Here is a 23,326-nt window from a genome sequence, read left to right on the forward strand (position 1 = left end):
CCAGCACCACACATAGCGGTTTACTGTTTCCTAGTCACAGCTAGTGTATGTCTCGCTGTGTGTTTTACTTTCTTGAATCTCTATTTAATTTAAATAGTTGTGATGTTACACTACACTTAAGTCCTTAGAATGTTCGACGTCCTGCACTAACAGAGACTGGATAGGAAAAAATAGGTATGGCACTTCTCAATGTTCGATCTCTGAGCCGTGAGACCTGTTTTTAACAGACTTGTGTCATTGTCACATCTGTAAGTGTCGCAGGGTGTTTTCAGGACATTACTGAGAAAAGAAGCTTTGCGTTTTCAGTTGAATTATCAGAGGAAGATAAAGACATGATAAAACAACGCTGTCTTATTAGCAGGAAATGTACAACATTCTACAAGCACTCTTTGATATCTATTCAGAGGCAGAGGGTCAGCAAAGTTTAACAGGCGGTGCTGGACTGTCATGACGCACTGTGTAGATATGGTGGCCCTGTTTTCTCTCTTCTGTAAGAAATAATGTCTGCTGTGTAGATTATCATCAACCAACTGCATGTTACAATTTGCCATATTTATTGTTGACCATTTGGATGCCAAGGAGACACTGATGTAGGGAACTCATTTGTGTGGGGTCTCGTAGCTTTTAAAGGTAAATTTTGTGACATTAGATTATTAAAAACGATACAGTCAGGAGATGATTATGCAACATTTAAGAAGCTGACAGCATTGCACTGTACATAATACTGTGTGTTTACCGTGTTTTTCCTTTAAATTGGGAGAATTATAAGTATGTGATTGTGTAAAAAAAACCATATGAAAACATGCACAAAGATGCAGTATTCAGATTTAAAAAAAAAAGATCTGGGTAAACGAAGAATGTAAGAAGAAAATGAGAGAGCATTCACAATTGACCCATGGCTAAGTCCCGCCCTCAAATGCGATGAGCCAATCACAGTGCGTATAGCCATTCCCATACACTCGGACATTCTCTGCCTGGACGTTCATTGAAATGCATTACAGAAAGTCAATTTTGTTCGGATTTGTTGGGATCAACACATTAGGCTTCACACGGAGGCACCAAAATGTTGGGAACATAAATTCGGGCTTCACACGGCGGCACCAGATATGTTGGGATCAATATATTAGGTCTCACCAAGAGGCACCAAATATGTAGGGATTTAATTGGCTATCGGAAATAATTAATAATTATTATTAATAATTAATAATCATGTTAAATAATGTGACTTAATTAACATTAAATCACCTCGTGGGGCACCATTCCCGTAAAGGGAAAAATGATAGCCAGTTAAAGATATCAGTCTCATAAAATACGCTAAACTATTAATTTGGAGTTTGATTAATAATTAAATTATTTTTTTACTTTTTTTATATACTTTGTGATTGACAAACAGAGTGAAAAATTGAATTTCCCCTCGGGGATATTCAATTTTTCACTCTGTTTGTCAATCACACACAGGTCCGAAAACACACATGCACAAACTGGACCTTTCCATGCACTAAGTGGAGAGATGTCAGAGTGGGCTGCCCATGACAGGCGCTGGCACCTCTCCAGCTACCAGTCCACACTCCATATTTTGGTCTGGACGCGGACTTGCTTGGTGTGTATATTTGTGTGTGTGTGTGTGAAAGAGAAAAGAGAAAGACAAAGGCGAGTGTGGTGACCAAGGAGCCGTTTGACCTACAAAACAAAATGGCTGACAACAGAGAACTACCAAAATGGCCAAATCAAGGCTTGCTTCAGGTCGGGAGAGGTGTTTGTCTGACCATGTGCTCAGGACAAAGACAAAGGAAAAGAAGCGGGAACTTTGAGATGCCTGTTTGGGTGTAGCTCTGGTGAAAGCGTATTTGTTAATGAGTCTATGTGAATGTGATATGTGTTGCAAACAGTCTGGATTAGTGTAGAGATTGTTTAGTTGTGTGCAAGAATCTGTTTGTGAACAGTATTAGCAAACTAAACACTTAGCTTTGGCGAAGCCAACTAATCAATGACCTAACTGCCAACAATCACAAGAATAACTCAGTAAACAGCATCAAATCACATACAACAAGTTAAACAGTCTTGCTTAGCCTGTAAAGCTGTGATAAGCTATGCCCAGTTGTTACGTTACCGATCCTTGAATGGATGGGAGAAAGAGTCACTTGGTGGTGTACTGCTTTGTTAGCCAGCAGAAGAAGGCTGGGAACATGGTTCCAGGTGCAGTCTTTGTTGGATCCTTTGTTCCAAAGGTGAAACTCCAAGGAAGCTGGTCGTTCAGGGTTTAGCAGAGTTAGACGCTGGGTGCTCACTCACTTAGTTCCTTGTTGCTGGAAAGCTAGTTGCAAACCTTGTGTTCGCAAGAGAGTCTGTGATCAGTTGCCCTCCCTTTAGTGGTTTGGGGCTATGGAGCAAGGGTCTGGGCCTCTGCTGTTCCAGGCCCAGCCGGAAAGAGGTGTTAACTGTTCAACAGCTAGAGCAAGAGAGAGAAGGCTTGAAAGGAGCAGGGCTTAGCTTAGAGTTTGGTGGCATCACAGAGGGGCATGTCACTGTAACAGTACTGTCCAATCAAGTTGTGAGACTTGTGTCTCACTGAGGTGTGAGGTGAGACCTCCTGTGGAGATAGGTGTCACCTAGCTCTCTTTGTTTGAAAGACAAAGAGCATGCAGAGGAAAAAGCCTTTAAATCTCCAGTTTAGATTTGACCAAATGACAAAACATCTGTGGTCCTGTGAATCCCAACACGGCTAAACGTGGAAGACCCAGTATGTCTCCGGAACCACAGCATGTCCATCACAGACCATAAGTTCAGGATGCAAGGCCTCTGCCTGAAGTGCAGTATGACATGGTTCACCACATGCCAAATTATGATGATAAGACAGAGGCCACCAGACGCAAGAGGCCATACTGCACAGGAAAAATGCACATCTTTTGTGACAAATGCAACATCCACCTGTGCTTTGTGCCACACCGAAACTGCTTCAAGGCTGCTCATCGTAAATGAGTGATTACATGAAAATACCCAGCAAGCTGATGCTTTTCCAGTTGGTTTGTAAATGTGTGATCAGTTGTTACATGGTTAGCTTTCTATATTAAAAAGTATGGCAATGCATTTTGAAGTTCCATGATAGATTACTGAAGGCAAAACAGATTTCTTGAAGTTACATTACCCACAATCATACAAGTTCATGTGTATGTTATGCAGAAATCCAGTTCCAGGTGTTTAGGTCATAACTGATTAGTTATTACATTATTACATTATGACATTTTACACTCATTTAGTTGTGGCGTCCATTGTAATGGACATGAAAAAACACAAATAAAAACATGAGTTTGCAAAACTGTCTTTTTTCCCCTTTATTTCTATGCTGAAGAGGAGTAAAAATCAGCTGGATAAAAAAAAAATTGCGAGATTACTTAAGAATTTAAAATTATATTTTCACTGTCTTTACATACATTGCATGTTAGTGGCTGACCACTTCTGTGCTATCTTCTTTAGAAGAGGAGGTGTAGATTAACAGGAACCCACAGCATTTCCTGACTTACCATATTTATTGTAAAGCACCTGGAGGCATCACACATTGGTACAGAGGACTTATTCTGGTGTGGTCTTGCAGCTTTCAAAGGTAAATGTTGTGACATTACTTTTTTCCTGTATGTAGAGATTATTTGAAATATTTTTTTAAAACTGCAGAGTACAGAATACTGTGTTCAAACCAACTGTGTTTTATTTCATTTGGATTATTATCTGTCTTTTTCTTTAAATTATTAAAAGAGAGAGTGATTGTGTAACAGTGTAACAAAGATGCGTTTGATGAAATGGATGAAAAGGTTCCAAAAAAACATGCAGAAAGCTACAGAGTTTTGAATTAATTAAAACTGTAAGACAGAACAGAAATTATCATGACTGCGTAGACATTTCAGGAAGTGAGTCCACTTAGCTCGAGGAGTTTTCTGTTGATTATATGTTATGTAACCCAGGACAGGATACAGTGAGTTTATGATTCAGTTAATGTTGTTTCTGTAAAATAAGAGCATGAATCAGCACATAAAAGACATTGGAGATTATTCGTCCATGTGAACCTCTTCCTCCATAATCAGAGGGCAGAGGGGCATTCAACAAGTAGTGGAGCACCGAGTAAAGAAGACGGTCAAAACGTCCTAAACCTGTTTACATGAACATTAAACATTACATTAAATTACTGAAACAACTGAACAGTGTTCTGTGGCTGCAGAAAAGACCTCACAGCAGCGTATACAATATTGTAACCAGAACATGTTGTACCTGAAACTGTATTATTTGATTAAATTATATGAGCAGAAATATAACAAATATTGAGCTTTTATTTCTTTTTTTTGTGTGGGTATAGTGTAAACTGTTCAGTGATATCACTGAACAACATGGTCCCTTTCTATAACTTGATCTCTTAAACACTAGGTTTTACTTTGAAGCATAATCATTTGAAACTGTATAATTTGATTAATTAATATTAGCAGACAATGCAACAAATATTGAGCTTTTTTAAAAAAAATATTGGATGTAAGCTTACTGTATTTGTGTTTGTGTGACCTTGCACGACACAGCTTTAGCAATATTGCTAGATAACGGCAGATATTAGGCAACATGATCCATTTCCATAACCTCATCTCTTAAACAACAGGTTTCACTCTGAAGAATGGAAGAAGTCAACATTAACAACACTTCACAGGACAACAACAGCAGCTATACCTATGACTATGGAGGTTATAAACCAGTTGAATTCATCATGAAAGTGGTGACGATCATAATCATGTGTATCGGCCTTCCTTTGACCCTTGTGGCCATCTATGCTGTTTGTTCTCTGGTATGTATATTTTTACTTTCACCATATTTATTTACTGTCTGTGCCAAAATCTTGATCTAGGTTAGGGGCCAGGTGTCAGGGGACTGGATGAATTATTGTGATGATTTATACATTCACAGGAAAAATATTACTCCATAGTTACAGTGCACATAAAGCTCACATTATTAATCTGAATATGCCAATATTTGGAATTTGATGCTGGTCATGAAAACAGCATATTCTGTCTGGATATTCCAAATTAGGCCTTTTCCCAAATTTGCATATTCCAAATAAAACATGTGGGATATGAGGGTATTATTCAGGTTTGAGGAGTGACCCCATGTTCCACGGGCATGTTTATCAGAGTATGCACGGCTGCATGTAAACATGAATATTAGTGGAATATCCTTTTATATTATCCATGTAAAGACCTTAGTAGGACTATTGTCTTTTCAGAATAAAGGCAAAAAACTGAATATTTTGTGCATGTAAACCTGGTCAGTGACTGTGTGTCTTTTCTGATATTTCAGACAGCACAAAACAGAACGTGATGAAAAGTGAATAAATGGCTCTGATAACAAATTCTGGGCACAGCAAAATGACACATCTGGGAGGAGGTGGACCTCATGTTCACAGCTGCTTTCTAACGTGCACCAATGTTTTCTTGTAGGTGAAAGATGATCATGTTGTTCCAATCTACGTCATCAACCTTCTCATTACCGACCTCATTCAGCTCTGCTGCATGATTGCTTGGGTGCTACCTGAAGACTGGATACTCAGTGGTCGATTTATCTTACTTTCAATTTACTTCTATTGTCTGATGGTCAGTATTGGTTTCATGGTGTGCATCGCCCTGGAAAGGTAGCTGTCTGTCTATCCAGTATGTGTGTACCTACTTCTGTGTTCAGCCATTGTATTATGATATCATTCTGAAGCTGTGTCTGTCTTGTATTGCAGGTATTTGGTCATCGCCTGCCCACTGTGGTACCGCTTCAGACGAACTATCAAGATCTCTGTGCTGGTCTGTGTTGTGGTCTGGGCCCTTCCTCCTGTCATTTCCTGTCTTTTTATTGCTGCAAGGAATCCAGCAACCATCAGTGGCATCCTCCTCCTCCTTCCTCTCCCACTGTTCATATTCTTCCTTGGTGGGACCCTCAAAGCCCTGTCTGCTTCCATCTCTGTCCACTCTGACGAAAAACGAAGAATTGTAGGAATGTTGGTCCTGGTGCTGCTTATTTACACACTGTTGTTCCTGCCCACCATTATTTTGTCCCTGGCATGGGGAAGCAGTGGTATTGATGAACGTAACCTATACAACCTGTCTTTAACATTTGTGCAGTTTAGTCCTCTGGCAGACTTATTTCTGTATATTTTCATGAGGAAAGGGACCATTGACAAGCTGTTGGCTTCTGTGTGTTGTTGCAGAATGGACAGTGATGATATCAGCAGTCCAGTGTGAATGATGACAAAATGTCAGCTTCATGTAGGCAGAGAAAGAGAGACAGAGATCCGGGGCTATTCATAAAACATTCAGGGCTGAGGCCTCAGACAGCCAGGCTTAAAGACGCCACTGGTTATAGCTAATGTGTGTCTGTCCCAAACTGTGTTTGTTTTGCTTTTTTAATCTTTATTTTATACAAATAGTTTTGCTGTTTTCATGGGAGGCACGTAGGAAGTGATTCAGAGCAGGATTACACAACAGCTGCAATGTGCTTAACAATATTGATAAATTCTTACTTCACAGTGATGCTAATGGAAAATAGAACAGCAGAAGTAGGTACTAATTCACTGACATGGTAAAATGAAGTCAAATGAAATGGGTCAGTGTGTTGCATGTATGTCGACAAAGTTGTCAAGAAGAACCAGTGACACCCAGAGACAGTATTGGTCTCTGACGTGACAGATGATTGTGGGCTTAGATGTCTGGGCTGATTAGTCAACACCACAGCACACATCTTGTGCATCCATGTATTGCTTTCATTGCTGATGCTGTTCCACTCCCAGTTAAAGATGACTTTGGTTTTAAATAAATCAGCCTATTGTATACATCTGGTGTGGACTCCCTTCCTTCACATTCACTGAGCCAGTTTGTGTCAAGTATATTTCATGTGCATAAGGCCAAGAAGATAAGAGATATGGATCATGTGTAACTATCAGATGCTACTTATAAAATGGTAAGTTCAATATTTATGTATATAAACCTGCAACAAGCTCAGCTGCTATTTACTCATCAGAACAGCAAAGTCTTGAACATACAGACTTAACATGCATGGGCTGATTACAACTTCCTTTGTGGTGTTTTATCAGCCCCACTTTCCTCTTGCACTAATGCATATTTGTGCCTTACAGGCGCATCTCAAAAAATCAAAATATCGTGACAAAGTTCAATATTTCTCGTCAGTTATTTCAGAAAGTGAAAATGGTACATATTGTGGACTCACACAGTCCAGTCCCACATTTCCTCTCTACCTTCGAAGATAATGATAGCCAACACCTCCTCCGTGTGCTGTAGGTGTATCATTGACCTATACTGCATGTTGCAACTTACCATATTTATTAGAAACTTAGCATGCTGAGGACACGACGGACTTTCATGTAGAAAACTCATTCAGGTGGAGCCTTTCAGCTTTCAAAGGTAAATTTTGTGACATTATACTATAAAGCTTTTTTTTTGTTTGTTTTTTTCTGTAAAGATAGAGGCACCATAAACAATTAGGAAGTGATTATGCAACATTTAAGAAGCTGGCAGCTTTGGGCTGTAGCTGTACAGAACACTGTTTTTAAAACAACTCTGTTTTATTACATTTGGGTGATTCACTCTTTTTCGAAATTCGAATGAACAAAGAAAATGAGATGCACAATTAATAGGAAATCAATAAATTAGAAAGTACACTTGTCTGTTTACTGAGAACATGCTGAGAAAGGCTCTTTTTACATTTTCTACTGTTTACTGTATGTTCTAAAAATCATTAATCTTTAGGCATGAAAAAAATGCAGTTTTTGTTTTTGTTTTAAACATGGCTTTTCAAAGACTTTTAAGTCTTTTGCTGAAGAACTAGAAACAGATGAATAAAATATTTTATGTGATACTGTAACAATATATTTTCAATGCTGTTAAACTAGTGTGTTCACATTTTAATGTAATATATTCTCATGCCATAGTGTTAAACCTTGCTGCTGACTCCTCAGCCTCTCCCCTCTCTCTGTCTGTTCCTTCTTCCTGTCCTTGCAACTCTTATGATTCAGTATAAGATGTTTCATGAAATAACAGCATGAAACTTTACACGAAAGATAAAAGAAATGGTTCATCAAGTGAATTAAAAATCCAAAAATCAGAGGTCAGAGCGGCATTCAACCAGTAGTGGAGCATCCAGTTCAGAAGACAGGCAAAACATCCTAAACCAGTTTACACTGACATTCAAATTCCATTACTGAAAGAAGCAACATGTACGTCACAGGACCTTGTACTATCTAAAACTATATGCCATTTTGGCATCAGACTGATGCCATGACCTTTTGCAGTGGTGAAATGCCACCAGATGCTGTCAGTTTGTAATGAACCTTTTGCAGTGTCATGATACATCACTGGACGACACCTTTTGGGGTGATATGATACGTGACAGGACGGTGTCATATTGAAAAGCTGCTGGTTACAAAGCAATACAAGGAGCTGGAAAGTCCTTATAGGATGTGTGAGTGGGGTGGTGATTGGTCCAACAAACTCTAGACTTTCACCCCGACACATTCTCACACCAACCTCGTTACATATCGACATTTGGTCATGGACTTTCCACGTCCACATACCATGTGCAAGGTACCCTGGGTGTGTTGGTTGTTGATGGGACACCGTGTCAAGTTCTGCCTGTTACATGCATTGTCTTCTTTCAAAATACACTTCAGTTTTCACAGGAAATTTACTGTTTACATACACTCTCTCTCAAAATAAACACACTACGTCAATACAACAACACAAATTTAAGCTTTTTTTCCTCCAGCAGTGAACGCAAGTGGTTGGGTTTAAGCAACAAAAACACGTGGTTAGGTTTCAGAAAAAAGAACCCATCCGTCGCCTTAATTCTTGTCCCACTGTGTTTCCCTGATGCTGCAAAACGCCGTTAAACTATAATAGTGCCGACACTGAAGGACAGTTTTTTTCGTCAGTGTCTGACGCCACAAGTGACTGCCAAAGCGCTCGATTTTGATGACTTTGGAGTGAGAACTGGTTGTCCACCCAGGAGCCCGGTGTTTGCTTCCCATATGAATGTAGAGCCAAACTATGATGTTTTTTTCTCAACTTAACCACATGCTTTTACTGCTGCATTTGGAACAGAACGCATAATGCAACTGCAAAGAGTATTGTCTGACACTTTTCTGCCTGATGAAGACACATAGGTAGTATGAGAGCAGTCCAAGAATTGCCTTATATAGTGTACCAATGACGAGAGTTTAATCCTATGGGCCCGAACGACGCATAGTGCGTCCAAATTCACACCTCTTCTTTATTGATTTTCTCCATGACCGTGCGTCATAGCGAGAAGCCACACATATCACATGAAACAGCGGAATTGTAGCTTTCTGACAAGACCAAGCAAACTTGTCGGTTGTCCAATGTTTTCACAGCGGAAAAAAAATGATAAAGTTACATTAAAATTATGTATAACAAAGCTTTCATACAGCTCTGCACACACGAGTCTTGGATGGATTACTTGCGAATGCAGGCTCGCACAGAAATGCCACGCATATCACATGAAAGCGCAGAACTAGATCTTTCCAGTGATACCACACACATCATTGTGCTGTCATCCCATCGTGCTATAAATCCAGATTAATTGTCTACAAAATAAAAACCTGACTAATTTCTTTACAACCCATTATACAGATCTTGTTATCAGTCACTTCATATAGTGAGGAATATCGTATCTTACCACGTCTTAGGCTTGCGTGTGTTTCTCCCTGTCTATCCACATTTGTAGTCTGGCTTTCAAGATGCAAATATCTCCATATTGTCCAGTTGACACTCCATCAAAGTTTGTATGACAACACCAGCCACTTCACCTTTGCGCACCCAGACAACTGAGGCCTAATTATGCATGCTGACAGGGCCGTAGTCACCATATACATTGAGGGGGACACGTGCCCCTCCACCAATGCCCAAATTGTCCCCCCAATATATAACTGAAACTGAAAAACAAATGTTATCTTGGAGGGCATCATTGCACTTGGTTGACTATTTTTCTATGATCTTAGATGTAAATATTGCATGTTTCCTTCAGATAAAACACATTTTTGATTTGTGAATGAGTCAATGGAATTTCTTGCAATAATGAAAAAATACTGGCAATCATGTCCGCCTGGCACAAACCACATTTAGTTTGTTAGTTTGTCATTTTATCCTTTAATCACAGAAGCAAAGCAGATTTTTTTTTTCATGTACTGAGCTCAAAACTGCTATGCCGTCTTATTCCTAAACCTTTATTTTAAGTGTTTTTAATTGTATTTAACACTTAAAAGCATCTTAACAATTCTTAAGAAAATTTTCCTTTTTTGGTGTCTGTTTGTTTTTCTTTTTTATACAAATAAACTAAACAACATACTCCAAAAAAAAAGCTTAATAATGTTTCATTTTTGGTGTTTTAGTGATAGGAATGCTAGTTTTTAGGAGGGCTTTTATATGCTTAGCAATATGGAGTCATTAGAATTGACCTATGGCTAAGCCACGCCCCCCTCCACTCACTTGGCCAAACTATCAACATTCAGTGAGCGGCGCAATGGCAGGTGTCACAGTACACGGCATTTCGCGGGAGGCAATTGATAATTTTTGGGGACAAAATGATCAGATTTCATTGAGAAGTAACCAAAAGGGCCTAAACTATGCACTGGAGGGATATATTCATCATTTTATTGTTGAGAAGGTTGATGAAAAGCTTAACTTTCAAGCCAAAATTTACAGGTCACAGCGTACGCTTGTGAACCCCATCTCGTTGCCGTCGCCATCAAAGACAACAAGTTAAAGTGCCACTGAAGTTAAGGTTTTTGGCTCAGAATATGAGAAAAGGATAATGGCCTTCTTACCATCTTTACCAAGAGTGTCTCTCCGTTAGTTTGGTGTTACAGTATTTACACTGAATCATTCAGCATAACGTTTGCCAACCTTTGTTATCTCTGCAATTACAGATAAATTAATGAAGCTAAGCTCCAGAAGTTAACGTTAGCTTAACTAGAGCCCTATGGACAACAGCTAACAGTGATGTATGATCACCAAAGTACAAAACTAGAACAAAATAGGCTAATGAACTCCCAGCAAACAAGGTGACATGAAGAACAACGCAGCTAGGAGCTAACATTAGGCTAACTTTAGCTAACGTTAGCTAGAGATGTTAAAGATAACTTTATATTTCTTTCCAGCAAAGTGACAATATGTTGCCTCAAACACAATGTTGACTTACCTTAAAATAGATGTAGACATCCTTGTTAATCTTATTCACGTTGAGTTGATGTTGTGGTCTAACGTTACCACACAACTTTATCCAAAGGAGACACTTTTCTCGGTTGAGACGTGGTTTATGAAAGGGTAAAAAATGCACCTCGTCGCCCAGCCTCTCAGGATACCTTGTGTCGGAGTTGCATGTACCCCATGCACACCGTTTGACCATTTTTAAACTTCAAATCTCCGAAAACGCACATAAAACCGAAATGACATTCTGTAATGCATTTCAATAAATGTCCAGGCAGAGAATGTCCGAGTGTATGGGAATGGCTATACGCACTGTGATTGGCTCATCACGTTTGAGGGCGGGACTTAGCCATAAGTCAATTAATGTTATAGGCTATAAAATTGTACAGTTTGTGGAAATTAGATAAAATGTGTCTGCCTTTGACTAACTCACTGAATTAAAAACATGGTAGAACTCTATTGTCTTATGGTATATATTGGAATATAACTCAGAAGTACTGCAAAAAACTGCAAATATATTAAATCTCTATTTAATATAAACAGTTGTGGTGTTACTTAAGTCCTTAGAATGTTCGACGTCCTGCACTAACAGGGACTGGATAGGAAAAAATAGATATGGCACTTCTCAGTGTTCGATCTCTAAGCCGTGAGACCTGTTTTTAACAGACGTGTCCTCGTCACATCTGTAAGTGTCGCAGGGTGTTTTCAGGTCATTATTGAGAAAAGAAGCTTTGCGTTTTCAACTGAATTATCAGAGGAAAATAAAGACATTATTAGCAGGAAATGCACAACATTCTACAACCACACTTTGATATCTATTCAGAGGCAGATGGTTAGCAAAGTTACAGGCGGTGCTGGACTGTCATGACGCACTGTGTAGATATGGTGGTCCTTGACTGGTCTATGTGTGCAACAGTTTTCACTGCATGAACATATTAATGTTTTTTATTTTTTATAGTTGCATCGAAACAATATGATCCACATGACTGAGAATATTTTAACATACAAGCTCAGCTGCTGTTGACTCATCAAAGCTGCAAAATCTTAAACATACAGACCTAACATGCAGGAGCTGATAACCACTTGCTTTGTGATGCTTTATCGGCCTGACCCTCCTCTCACACTTAAGTTTTCTCTCTTTCTCAAGAGATGATGGTCCTGCAAATATCCGCTGTGTAGATTATCGTCAACGAACTGCATGTTACAATTTGCCATATTTATTGTAGACCATTTGGACACTATAAACAGTCAGGAGGTGATTATGCAACATTTACAACATTTAAGAAGCTGACAACTTTGGACTGTAGCTGTACATTAAACTGTGTGTTTACTGTGTTTTTCCTTTAATTTGGGAGAATTATAATTATAAAAAAATATATATTAAAAAAAACATAAAAACATGCACAAAGATGCAGTATTTGAATTGGAAAAAAAAAGATCTGGGTAAACGAAAAATGTAACAAGAAGATGAGAGAGCATGCACAATTAGAAAATTAGGTAACACTTTACTTGAAGGTATCTACATAAGGGTGACATGACACTGTTATAACTATGACATGACACTGTCATGAACTTGTCATAAACATTATGTACATGTCATAAATGTTTATGACTGTTGTCATTAAGTGTCATTCGTTGTCTATAATGACAAGTTGATATTGTTTGGGTTGTCTTGATTTGACAACTTGACATTAAAGTGACATTACCAGAAATTGTCTTGACAAGTTGACATTAACATAAAGACATCTTCTGGTAATGTCATCCTGGTTAATTTCAAGTGATTAGCCAGTGTGTCATATCTGACGTATTCGACAGCACAAAACAGAGACTGATGAAAAATGTATAAATGGCTCTGACTGCAATTACAGAGCAGAACAAGATGACTTATTTTGGGAGAGGTGGAGTTCAGATCGTGTTTACAACTGTTTATTTTCTTTCCATTTCCTGCAGGTGCGAAATGATCATGTTGCTCCAATCTTCATCATCAACCTTCTCATTTCTGACCTCATTCAACTCTGGTGCATGATCGCTGAGGTGGCACAACTTAAGGACGGGATGATAGTTGATATTTTCACACATATTTACTACTTTTGTGGGGAGGTCAGTTGTGTGTTCATGTGGTGCATCGCCTTGGAAAGGTATCAGTCTGTCCATCCAGTATGTGTAAAGCTCGTATTGTATAATCCTGAAGCTGTGTCTATCTTGTATTGCAGGTATCTGGTCATTGCCTGCCCACTGCGGTACTGCTTCAGACGAACCATCAAGATATCTGTGGTGGTCTGTGTTGTGGTCTGGGTCCTTCCTCTTGTCTTCATACTCCCTTTATTTGTCTGCAATGATGTGGAAGTTCAAGAAACCATCCTCACCTTCTTCTGTTTTCTTCCTCTCCCACTGTTCATATTCTTCCTGGGTGGGACCCTCAAAGCCCTGTCTGCTTCCATCTCTGTCCACTCTGATGAAAAACGACGAATTGTAGGAATGTTGGTCCTGGTGCTGCTTATTCACACACTGTTGTTCCTGCCCAGCATCATTTTGTTATTGGTAAAAGAAGCCAGATATAGCGGTATCTACAGAAGCCTGTTTCCTGTGTTTCTTCTGTTGAGTCCTCTGGCAGACTTATTTCTGTATATTTTCATGAGGAAAGGGACCATTGACAAGCTGTTGGCCTCTGTGTGTTGTTGCAAAATGGACAGGAACAATATCAACAGTCCAGCAGTAGTGATGATGAACACATATCCACAGTCAGCTACAGGCGGAGAGGGCGAGAGAGAAAGGGAGACAATAGAGGGAGACAACGTAGGCAGCTAGATAGAGACAGATTCTGTCATCGACTGATATGATTTCCAATAAGACACCGAACTGTCGATACCAACTTGCCTTTTTTGAAATTTTATTCAGGAAAAGGAAGTAAAATCAAGCAAAAGGAGCTCACAACTTCGAGAAAATGATGAAAAGAGTTAGTATGTAACCAGGTAAATTAAAAACATTGACATCTTACAGAATCTATGACCTTTCATTCTGGAATTAAAGCATTTAACGAGATTAATTTCATGAGTTTCATTCATTCTGCATTATATTGTATGCCGAGGGGGCAGAATACATAAACACACTTTTTGCAATTTCCATAGGGCATTTGGAACTGTTAGCATAATGAAATTGCAAAGAGTATTGTCTGACACTTTTCTGCCTGATAAAGACACATATGAGAGCAGTCCAAGAATTGCCTTATATATAAAGTGCACCAATGACAGGATGGCCAGAGCAGACCATAACTCACAGTGAGGGGTGAGAGCTTTACAACTGGTAACAAGTCTCAGAGAAGCATAGTAAACTGTGTCGACCTCTATGACAGATCGCCATAAACCAGGCATTGTCCAAAGTCTGGCCCAGGGCCCAATTGTGGCCCGCAGACCAATTTTAATTGGCCCTCGGCTTGACTTTCAAAATATACCATATGTGGCCCTTTACACAATAAAGGTTAATCGAGCAAGATCACTTCGCATTTTTACCTTTCACTTCACAATGATAGGACTATCATACAGTTTGTAGACAGGCATCAAGTAGTTATAAATCATTAAAAGATAAAAATGGTTGCATTTGTCCCACTTTTTTTTTAAACCCATTTGATGTGAGAATCAGTTGGCCCCCAGGTATTTTCACATTATTTTATCTGGCCCCCATTCAAAAAAGTTTGGACACCCCTGCCAAAAACCAACACAAGTTAAAAAAAAAAAGAGTCTTGAATTTGCTATGGGAGTTCTGCTTGACAGGAAATGATTGGGTAAACCTGCTCTGGTTCACTGCGACGGCTTCAACAAATGTAAATAAAATACACATTTATTAGTTTCGTTAGTTTTTCATTGTTATCCTTTAATCACAGAAGCAAACCAGATATTTTTTATTCACTGAGCTCAAGCTGATATGCCGTCTTATTCCTAAACCTAATTTTAATTGTTTTTGTTTTTATTTAAGACTTAAAAAGCAAGTTTTAACGACATTTTCCTTTTTTTTTTTACCGAAAAATGTTTTATTTTTGGTGTTTTAATGGTAAAAATGCTAGTTTTTAAGTTTTGATTCAGGGCAAGTATTTTGCTTTTATATGCTTGGCATTATGGACTAATTATTTTATGTTATAGTCTATAAAATTGTACAGTTCTTGGAAATTCAATTAAAAAATCTATCTCTTGATAAAACTGGAAACGTCTGCCTTTGACTAACTCACTGAATTAAAAACATGGTAGAACTCTATTGTCTCATGGTATATATTGGAATATAACTCAGAATTACTGCAACCACAGACAAAATTTGCTTCTTTTTTTTTCCCCAAATTACCAAATGATATTTTCTCATTGCTCACGTGTAGTCTAATGTCATATTTACAAGTATTCATTTGGCCAGCACCACACATAGCGGTTTACTGTTTCCTAGTCACAGCTAGTGTATGTCTCGCTGTGTGTTTTACTTTCTTGAATCTCTATTTAATTTAAATAGTTGTGATGTTACACTACACTTAAGTCCTTAGAATGTTCGACGTCCTGCACTAACAGAGACTGGATAGGAAAAAATAGGTATGGCACTTCTCAATGTTCGATCTCTGAGCCGTGAGACCTGTTTTTAACAGACTTGTGTCATTGTCACATCTGTAAGTGTCGCAGGGTGTTTTCAGGACATTACTGAGAAAAGAAGCTTTGCGTTTTCAGTTGAATTATCAGAGGAAGATAAAGACATGATAAAACAACGCTGTCTTATTAGCAGGAAATGTACAACATTCTACAAGCACTCTTTGATATCTATTCAGAGGCAGAGGGTCAGCAAAGTTTAACAGGCGGTGCTGGACTGTCATGACGCACTGTGTAGATATGGTGGCCCTGTTTTCTCTCTTCTGTAAGAAATAATGTCTGCTGTGTAGATTATCATCAACCAACTGCATGTTACAATTTGCCATATTTATTGTTGACCATTTGGATGCCAAGGAGACACTGATGTAGGGAACTCATTTGTGTGGGGTCTCGTAGCTTTTAAAGGTAAATTTTGTGACATTAGATTATTAAAAATGATACAGTCAGGAGATGATTATGCAACATTTAAGAAGCTGACAGCATTGCACTGTACATAATACTGTGTGTTTACCGTGTTTTTCCTTTAAATTGGGAGAATTATAAGTATGTGATTGTGTAAAAAAAACCATATGAAAACATGCACAAAGATGCAGTATTCAGATTTAAAAAAAAAAGATCTGGGTAAACGAAGAATGTAAGAAGAAAATGAGAGAGCATTCACAATTGACCTATGGCTAAGTCCCGCCCTCAAATGCGATGAGCCAATCACAGTGCGTATAGCCATTCCCATACACTCGGACATTCTCTGCCTGGACGTTCATTGAAATGCATTACAGAAAGTCAATTTTGTTCGGATTTGTTGGGATCAACACATTAGGCTTCACACGGAGGCACCAAAATGTTGGGAACATAAATTCGGGCTTCACACGGCGGCACCAGATATGTTGGGATCAATATATTAGGTCTCACCAAGAGGCACCAAATATGTAGGGATTTAATTGGCTATCGGAAATAATTAATAATTATTATTAATAATTAATAATCATGTTAAATAATGTGACTTAATTAACATTAAATCACCTCGTGGGGCACCATTCCCGTAAAGGGAAAAATGATAGCCAGTTAAAGATATCAGTCTCATAAAATACGCTAAACTATTAATTTGGAGTTTGATTAATAATTAAATTATTTTTTTACTTTTTTTATATACTTTGTGATTGACAAACAGAGTGAAAAATTGAATTTCCCCTCGGGGATATTCAATTTTTCACTCTGTTTGTCAATCACACACAGGTCCGAAAACACACATGCACAAACTGGACCTTTCCATGCACTAAGTGGAGAGATGTCAGAGTGGGCTGCCCATGACAGGCGCTGGCACCTCTCCAGCTACCAGTCCACACTCCATATTTTGGTCTGGACGCGGACTTGCTTGGTGTGTATATTTGTGTGTGTGTGTGTGAAAGAGAAAAGAGAAAGACAAAGGCGAGTGTGGTGACCAAGGAGCCGTTTGACCTACAAAACAAAATGGCTGACAACAGAGAACTACCAAAATGGCCAAATCAAGGCTTGCTTCAGGTCGGGAGAGGTGTTTGTCTGACCATGTGCTCAGGACAAAGACAAAGGAAAAGAAGCGGGAACTTTGAGATGCCTGTTTGGGTGTAGCTCTGGTGAAAGCGTATTTGTTAATGAGTCTATGTGAATGTGATATGTGTTGCAAACAGTCTGGATTAGTGTAGAGATTGTTTAGTTGTGTGCAAGAATCTGTTTGTGAACAGTATTAGCAAACTAAACACTTAGCTTTGGCGAAGCCAACTAATCAATGACCTAACTGCCAACAATCACAAGAATAACTCAGTAAACAGCATCAAATCACATACAACAAGTTAAACAGTCTTGCTTAGCCTGTAAAGCTGTGATAAGCTATGCCCAGTTGTTACGTTACCGATCCTTGAATGGATGGGAGAAAGAGTCACTTGGTGGTGTACTGCTTTGTTAGCCAGCAGAAGAAGGCTGGGAACATGGTTCCAGGTGCAGTCTTTGTTGGATCCTTTGTTCCAAAGGTGAAACTCCAAGGAAGCTGGTCGTTCAGGGTTTAGCAGAGTTAGACGCTGGGTGCTCACTCACTTAGTTCCTTGTTGCTGGAAAGCTAGTTGCAAACCTTGTGTTCGCAAGAGAGTCTGTGATCAGTTGCCCTCCCTTTAGTGGTTTGGGGCTATGGAGCAAGGGTCTGGGCCTCTGCTGTTCCAGGCCCAGCCGGAAAGAGGTGTTAACTGTTCAACAGCTAGAGCAAGAGAGAGAAGGCTTGAAAGGAGCAGGGCTTAGCTTAGAGTTTGGTGGCATCACAGAGGGGCATGTCACTGTAACAGTACTGTCCAATCAAGTTGTGAGACTTGTGTCTCACTGAGGTGTGAGGTGAGACCTCCTGTGGAGATAGGTGTCACCTAGCTCTCTTTGTTTGAAAGACAAAGAGCATGCAGAGGAAAAAGCCTTTAAATCTCCAGTTTAGATTTGACCAAATGACAAAACATCTGTGGTCCTGTGAATCCCAACACGGCTAAACGTGGAAGACCCAGTATGTCTCCGGAACCACAGCATGTCCATCACAGACCATAAGTTCAGGATGCAAGGCCTCTGCCTGAAGTGCAGTATGACATGGTTCACCACATGCCAAATTATGATGATAAGACAGAGGCCACCAGACGCAAGAGGCCATACTGCACAGGAAAAATGCACATCTTTTGTGACAAATGCAACATCCACCTGTGCTTTGTGCCACACCGAAACTGCTTCAAGGCTGCTCATCGTAAATGAGTGATTACATGAAAATACCCAGCAAGCTGATGCTTTTCCAGTTGCTTTGTAAATGTGTGATCAGTTGTTACATGGTTAGCTTTCTATATTAAAAAGTATGGCAATGCATTTTGAAGTTCCATGATAGATTACTGAAGGCAAAACAGATTTCTTGAAGTTACATTACCCACAATCATACAAGTTCATGTGTATGTTATGCAGAAATCCAGTTCCAGGTGTTTAGGTCATAACTGATTAGTTATTACATTATTACATTATGACATTTTATGCTCATTTAGTTGTGGCGTCCATTGTAATGGACATGAAAAAACACAAATAAAAACATGAGTTTGCAAAACTGTCTTTTTTCCCCTTTATTTCTACGCTGAAGAGGAGTAAAAATCAGCTGGATAAAAAAAAAATTGCGAGATTACTTAAGAATTTAAAATTATATTTTCACTGTCTTTACATACATTGCATGTTAGTGGCTGACCACTTCTGTGCTATCTTCTTTAGAAGAGGAGGTGTAGATTAACCCACAGCATTTCCTGACTTACCATATTTATTGTAAAGCACCTGGAGGCATCACACATTGGTACAGAGGACTTATTCTGGTGTGGTCTTGCAGCTTTCAAAGGTAAATGTTGTGACATTACTTTTTTCCTGTATGTAGAGATTATTTGAAATATTTTTTTAAAACTGCAGAGTACAGAATACTGTGTTCAAACCAACTGTGTTTTATTTCATTTGGATTATTATCTGTCTTTTTCTTTAAATTATTAAAAGAGAGAGTGATTGTGTAACAGTGTAACAAAGATGCGTTTGATGAAATGGATGAAAAGGTTCCAAAAAAACATGCAGAAAGCTACAGAGTTTTGAATTAATTAAAACTGTAAGACAGAACAGAAATTATCATGACTGCGTAGACATTTCAGGAAGTGAGTCCACTTAGCTCGAAGAGTTTTCTGTTGATTATATGTTATGTAACCCAGGACAGGATACAGTCAGTTTATGATTCAGTTAATGTTGTTTCTGTAAAATAAGAGCATGAATCAGCACATAAAAGACATTGGAGATTATTCGTCCATGTGAACCTCTTCCTCCATAATCAGAGGGCAGAGGGGCATTCAACAAGTAGTGGAGCACCGAGTAAAGAAGACGGTCAAAACGTCCTAAACCTGTTTACATGAACATTAAACATTACATTAAATTACTGAAACAACTGAACAGTGTTCTGTGGCTGCAGAAAAGACCTCACAGCAGCGTATACAATATTGTAACCAGAACATGTTGTACCTGAAACTGTATTATTTGATTAAATTATATGAGCAGAAATATAACAAATATTGAGCTTTTATTTCTTTTTTTTGTGTGGGTATAGTGTAAACTGTTCAGTGATATCACTGAACAACATGGTCCCTTTCTATAACTTGATCTCTTAAACACTAGGTTTTACTTTGAAGCATAATCATTTGAAACTGTATAATTTGATTAATTAATATTAGCAGACAATGCAACAAATATTGAGCTTTTTTAAAAAAAATATTGGATGTAAGCTTACTGTATTTGTGTTTGTGTGACCTTGCACGACACAGCTTTAGCAATATTGCTAGATAACGGCAGATATTAGGCAACATGATCCATTTCCATAACCTCATCTCTTAAACAACAGGTTTCACTCTGAAGAATGGAAGAAGTCAACATTAACAACACTTCACAGGACAACAACAGCAGCTATACCTATGACTATGGAGGTTATAAACCAGTTGAATTCATCATGAAAGTGGTGACGATCATAATCATGTGTATCGGCCTTCCTTTGACCCTTGTGGCCATCTATGCTGTTCGTTCTCTGGTATGTATATTTTTACTTTTACCATATTTATTTACTGTCTGTGCCAAAATCTTGATCTAGGTTAGGGGCCAGGTGTCAGGGGACTGGATGAATTATTGTGATGATTTATACATTCACAGGAAAAATATTACTCCATAGTTACAGTGCACATAAAGCTCACATTATTAATCTGAATATGCCAATATTTGGAATTTGATGCTGGTCATGAAAACAGCATATTCTGTCTGGATATTCCAAATTAGGCCTTTTCCCAAATTTGCATATTCCAAATAAAACATGTGGGATATGAGGGTATTATTCAGGTTTGAGGAGTGACCCCATGTTCCACGGGCATGTTTATCAGAGTATGCACGGCTGCATGTAAACATGAATATTAGTGGAATATCCTTTTATATTATCCATGTAAAGACCTTAGTAGGAATATTGTCTTTTCAGAATAAAGGCAAAAAACTGAATATTTTGTGCATGTAAACCTGGTCAGTGACTGTGTGTCTTTTCTGATATTTCAGACAGCACAAAACAGAACGTGATGAAAAGTGAATAAATGGCTCTGATAACAAATTCTGGGCACAGCAAAATGACACATCTGGGAGGAGGTGGACCTCATGTTCACAGCTGCTTTCTAATGTGCACCAATGTTTTCTTGCAGGTGAAAGATGATCATGTTGTTCCAATCTACGTCATCAACCTTCTCATTACCGACCTCATTCAGCTCTGCTGCATGATTGCTTGGGTGCTACCTGAAGACTGGATACTCAGTGGTCGATTTATCTTACTTTCAATTTACTTCTATTGTCTGATGGTCAGTATTGGTTTCATGGTGTGCATCGCCCTGGAAAGGTAGCTGTCTGTCTATCCAGTATGTGTGTACCTACTTCTGTGTTCAGCCATTGTATTATGATATCATTCTGAAGCTGTGTCTGTCTTGTATTGCAGGTATTTGGTCATCGCCTGCCCACTGTGGTACCGCTTCAGACGAACTATCAAGATCTCTGTGCTGGTCTGTGTTGTGGTCTGGGCCCTTCCTCCTGTCATTTCCTGTCTTTTTATTGCTGCAAGGAACTCAGCAACCATCAGTGGCATCCTCCTCCTCCTTCCTCTCCCACTGTTCATATTCTTCCTTGGTGGGACCCTCAAAGCCCTGTCTGCTTCCATCTCTGTCCACTCTGACGAAAAACGAAGAATTGTAGGAATGTTGGTCCTGGTGCTGCTTATTTACACACTGTTGTTCCTGCCCACCATTATTTTGTCCCTGGCATGGGGAAGCAGTGGTATTGATGAACGTAACCTATACAACCTGTCTTTAACATTTGTGCAGTTTAGTCCTCTGGCAGACTTATTTCTGTATATTTTCATGAGGAAAGGGACCATTGACAAGCTGTTGGCTTCTGTGTGTTGTTGCAGAATGGACAGTGATGATATCAGCAGTCCAGTGTGAATGATGACAAAATGTCTACAGTCAGCTTCATGTAGGCAGAGAAAGAGAGACAGAGATCCGGGGCTATTCATAAAACATTCAGGGCTGAGGCCTCAGACAGCCAGGCTTAAAGATGCCACTGGTTATAGCTAATGTGTGTCTGTCCCAAACTGTGTTTGTTTTGCTTTTTTAATCTTTATTTTATACAAATAGTTTTGCTGTTTTCGTGGGAGGCACGTAGGAAGTGATTCAGAGCAGGATTACGCAACAGCTGCAATGTGCTTAACAATATTGATAAATTCTTACTTCACAGTGATACTAATGGAAAAACAGAACAGCAGGAGTAGGTACTAATTCATTGACATGGTAAAATGAAGTCAAATGAAATGGGTCAGTGTGTTGGTGCGTGTATGTCGACAAAGTTGTCAAGAAGAACCAGTGACACACAGAGACAGTATTGGTCACTGACGTGACAGATGATTGTGGGCTTAGATGTCTGGGCTGATTAGTCAACACCACAGCACACATCTTGTGCATCCATGTATTGCTTTCATTGCTGATGCTGTTCCAAATAAATGCTGTTTTAAATAAATCAGCTTATTGTATACATCTGGTGTGGACTCCCTTCCTTCACATTCACTGAGCCAGTTTGTGTCAAGTATATTTCATGTGCATAAGGCCAAGAAGATAAGAGATATGGATCATGTGTAATTATCAGATGCTACATATAAAATGGTAAGTTCGATGTTTATGTTCTTTAATCTGGCTATAACTGAAGAGACACTCTTTCTTTTATCCTTTTGAGGCAAATGTAACAGGCTTGCACAAGTTTTAAGTGCTGTTTCTAACAGCTGCAGCATTTGTAGTCAAACACTTACTAATGAAATGCTGTTGAAACAATGGTTGCTATATAAAGTAGATGCCTTTAGCCTTATTGTAATAGACATATACGAATCTTTATAATTGTAAATTACCAATACATATGATCACCAATATGATCCACATGATTGAGGATATATAAACCTGCAACAAGCTCAGCTGCTATTTATTCATCAGAACAGCAAAGTCTTGAATATACAGACTTAACATGCATGGGCTGATTACAACTTCCTTTGTGGTGTTTTATCAACCCCACTTCCCTCTCGCACTAATGCATATTGTGCCTTACAGGCGCATCTCAAGAAATTAAAATATCGTGACAAATTTCAATATTTCTCGTCAGTTATTTCAGAAAGTGAAAATGGTACATATTGTGGACTCACACAGTCCTGAGAAGAGGAAGAGCTCTCATCAGCTAATTAACTCAAAACACCTGCAAAGGTTTCCTGAGCCTTCAATCTGTCAGTCTGGTTCAGTGCACACAACCACAACCATGGGAAAGACTGCTGACCTAACAGTTGTCCAGAAGACATTCATCTGTGGTCATTGCTGAAAGGGTCAGCTGTTTGCA

The 23,326-nt window shown here is 38.9% G+C and overlaps 3 protein-coding genes across 3 annotated transcripts; all 3 read left to right on the top strand.

Annotated features, from left to right (window-relative positions):
- The first annotated feature begins 3,493 nt into the window (after positions 1–3,493).
- Positions 3,494–7,990, top strand: LOC144458338 (G-protein coupled receptor 4-like). The gene is made up of 4 exons (XM_078160531.1): positions 3,494–3,601; positions 4,637–4,819; positions 5,469–5,659; positions 5,756–7,990. Exons 2-4 carry the CDS (start codon positions 4,652–4,654, stop codon positions 6,255–6,257), a joined length of 861 nt encoding a protein of 286 aa, XP_078016657.1. The 5' UTR covers positions 3,494–3,601; positions 4,637–4,651; the 3' UTR covers positions 6,258–7,990.
- A 3,707-nt stretch (positions 7,991–11,697) lies between these two features.
- Positions 11,698–14,060, top strand: LOC144458433 (G-protein coupled receptor 4-like). Its single transcript, XM_078160909.1, has 3 exons — positions 11,698–11,721; positions 13,203–13,390; positions 13,466–14,060. The coding sequence occupies exons 1-3, from the start codon at positions 11,698–11,700 to the stop codon at positions 14,058–14,060; spliced, it is 807 nt and encodes a 268-aa protein (XP_078017035.1).
- A 5,120-nt stretch (positions 14,061–19,180) lies between these two features.
- LOC117248131 (G-protein coupled receptor 4-like) lies at positions 19,181–22,440 on the top strand. The gene is made up of 4 exons (XM_033612874.2): positions 19,181–19,241; positions 20,277–20,459; positions 21,109–21,299; positions 21,396–22,440. Exons 2-4 carry the CDS (start codon positions 20,292–20,294, stop codon positions 21,895–21,897), a joined length of 861 nt encoding a protein of 286 aa, XP_033468765.2. The 5' UTR covers positions 19,181–19,241; positions 20,277–20,291; the 3' UTR covers positions 21,898–22,440.
- Positions 22,441–23,326: the final 886 nt, after the last annotated feature.

Source organism: Epinephelus lanceolatus, chromosome 17 (genome assembly GCF_041903045.1).
Source record: "Epinephelus lanceolatus isolate andai-2023 chromosome 17, ASM4190304v1, whole genome shotgun sequence".
Classification (NCBI taxonomy): Eukaryota; Metazoa; Chordata; class Actinopteri; order Perciformes; family Serranidae; genus Epinephelus; species Epinephelus lanceolatus.

Coding starts and splice junctions, on each gene's coding strand:
- LOC144458338 (XM_078160531.1), top strand. CDS start 4,652: ATGGAAGAAGTCAACATTAACAACACTTCACAGGACAACAACAGCAGC. Junction 4,820..5,468: donor TCTATGCTGTTTGTTCTCTG/GTATGTATATTT, acceptor GTTTTCTTGTAG/GTGAAAGATGATCATGTTGT. Junction 5,660..5,755: donor GTGTGCATCGCCCTGGAAAG/GTAGCTGTCTGT, acceptor CTTGTATTGCAG/GTATTTGGTCATCGCCTGCC.
- LOC144458433 (XM_078160909.1), top strand. CDS start 11,698: ATGGTAGAACTCTATTGTCTTATG. Junction 11,722..13,202: donor TAGAACTCTATTGTCTTATG/GTATATATTGGA, acceptor CATTTCCTGCAG/GTGCGAAATGATCATGTTGC. Junction 13,391..13,465: donor TGGTGCATCGCCTTGGAAAG/GTATCAGTCTGT, acceptor CTTGTATTGCAG/GTATCTGGTCATTGCCTGCC.
- LOC117248131 (XM_033612874.2), top strand. CDS start 20,292: ATGGAAGAAGTCAACATTAACAACACTTCACAGGACAACAACAGCAGC. Junction 20,460..21,108: donor TCTATGCTGTTCGTTCTCTG/GTATGTATATTT, acceptor GTTTTCTTGCAG/GTGAAAGATGATCATGTTGT. Junction 21,300..21,395: donor GTGTGCATCGCCCTGGAAAG/GTAGCTGTCTGT, acceptor CTTGTATTGCAG/GTATTTGGTCATCGCCTGCC.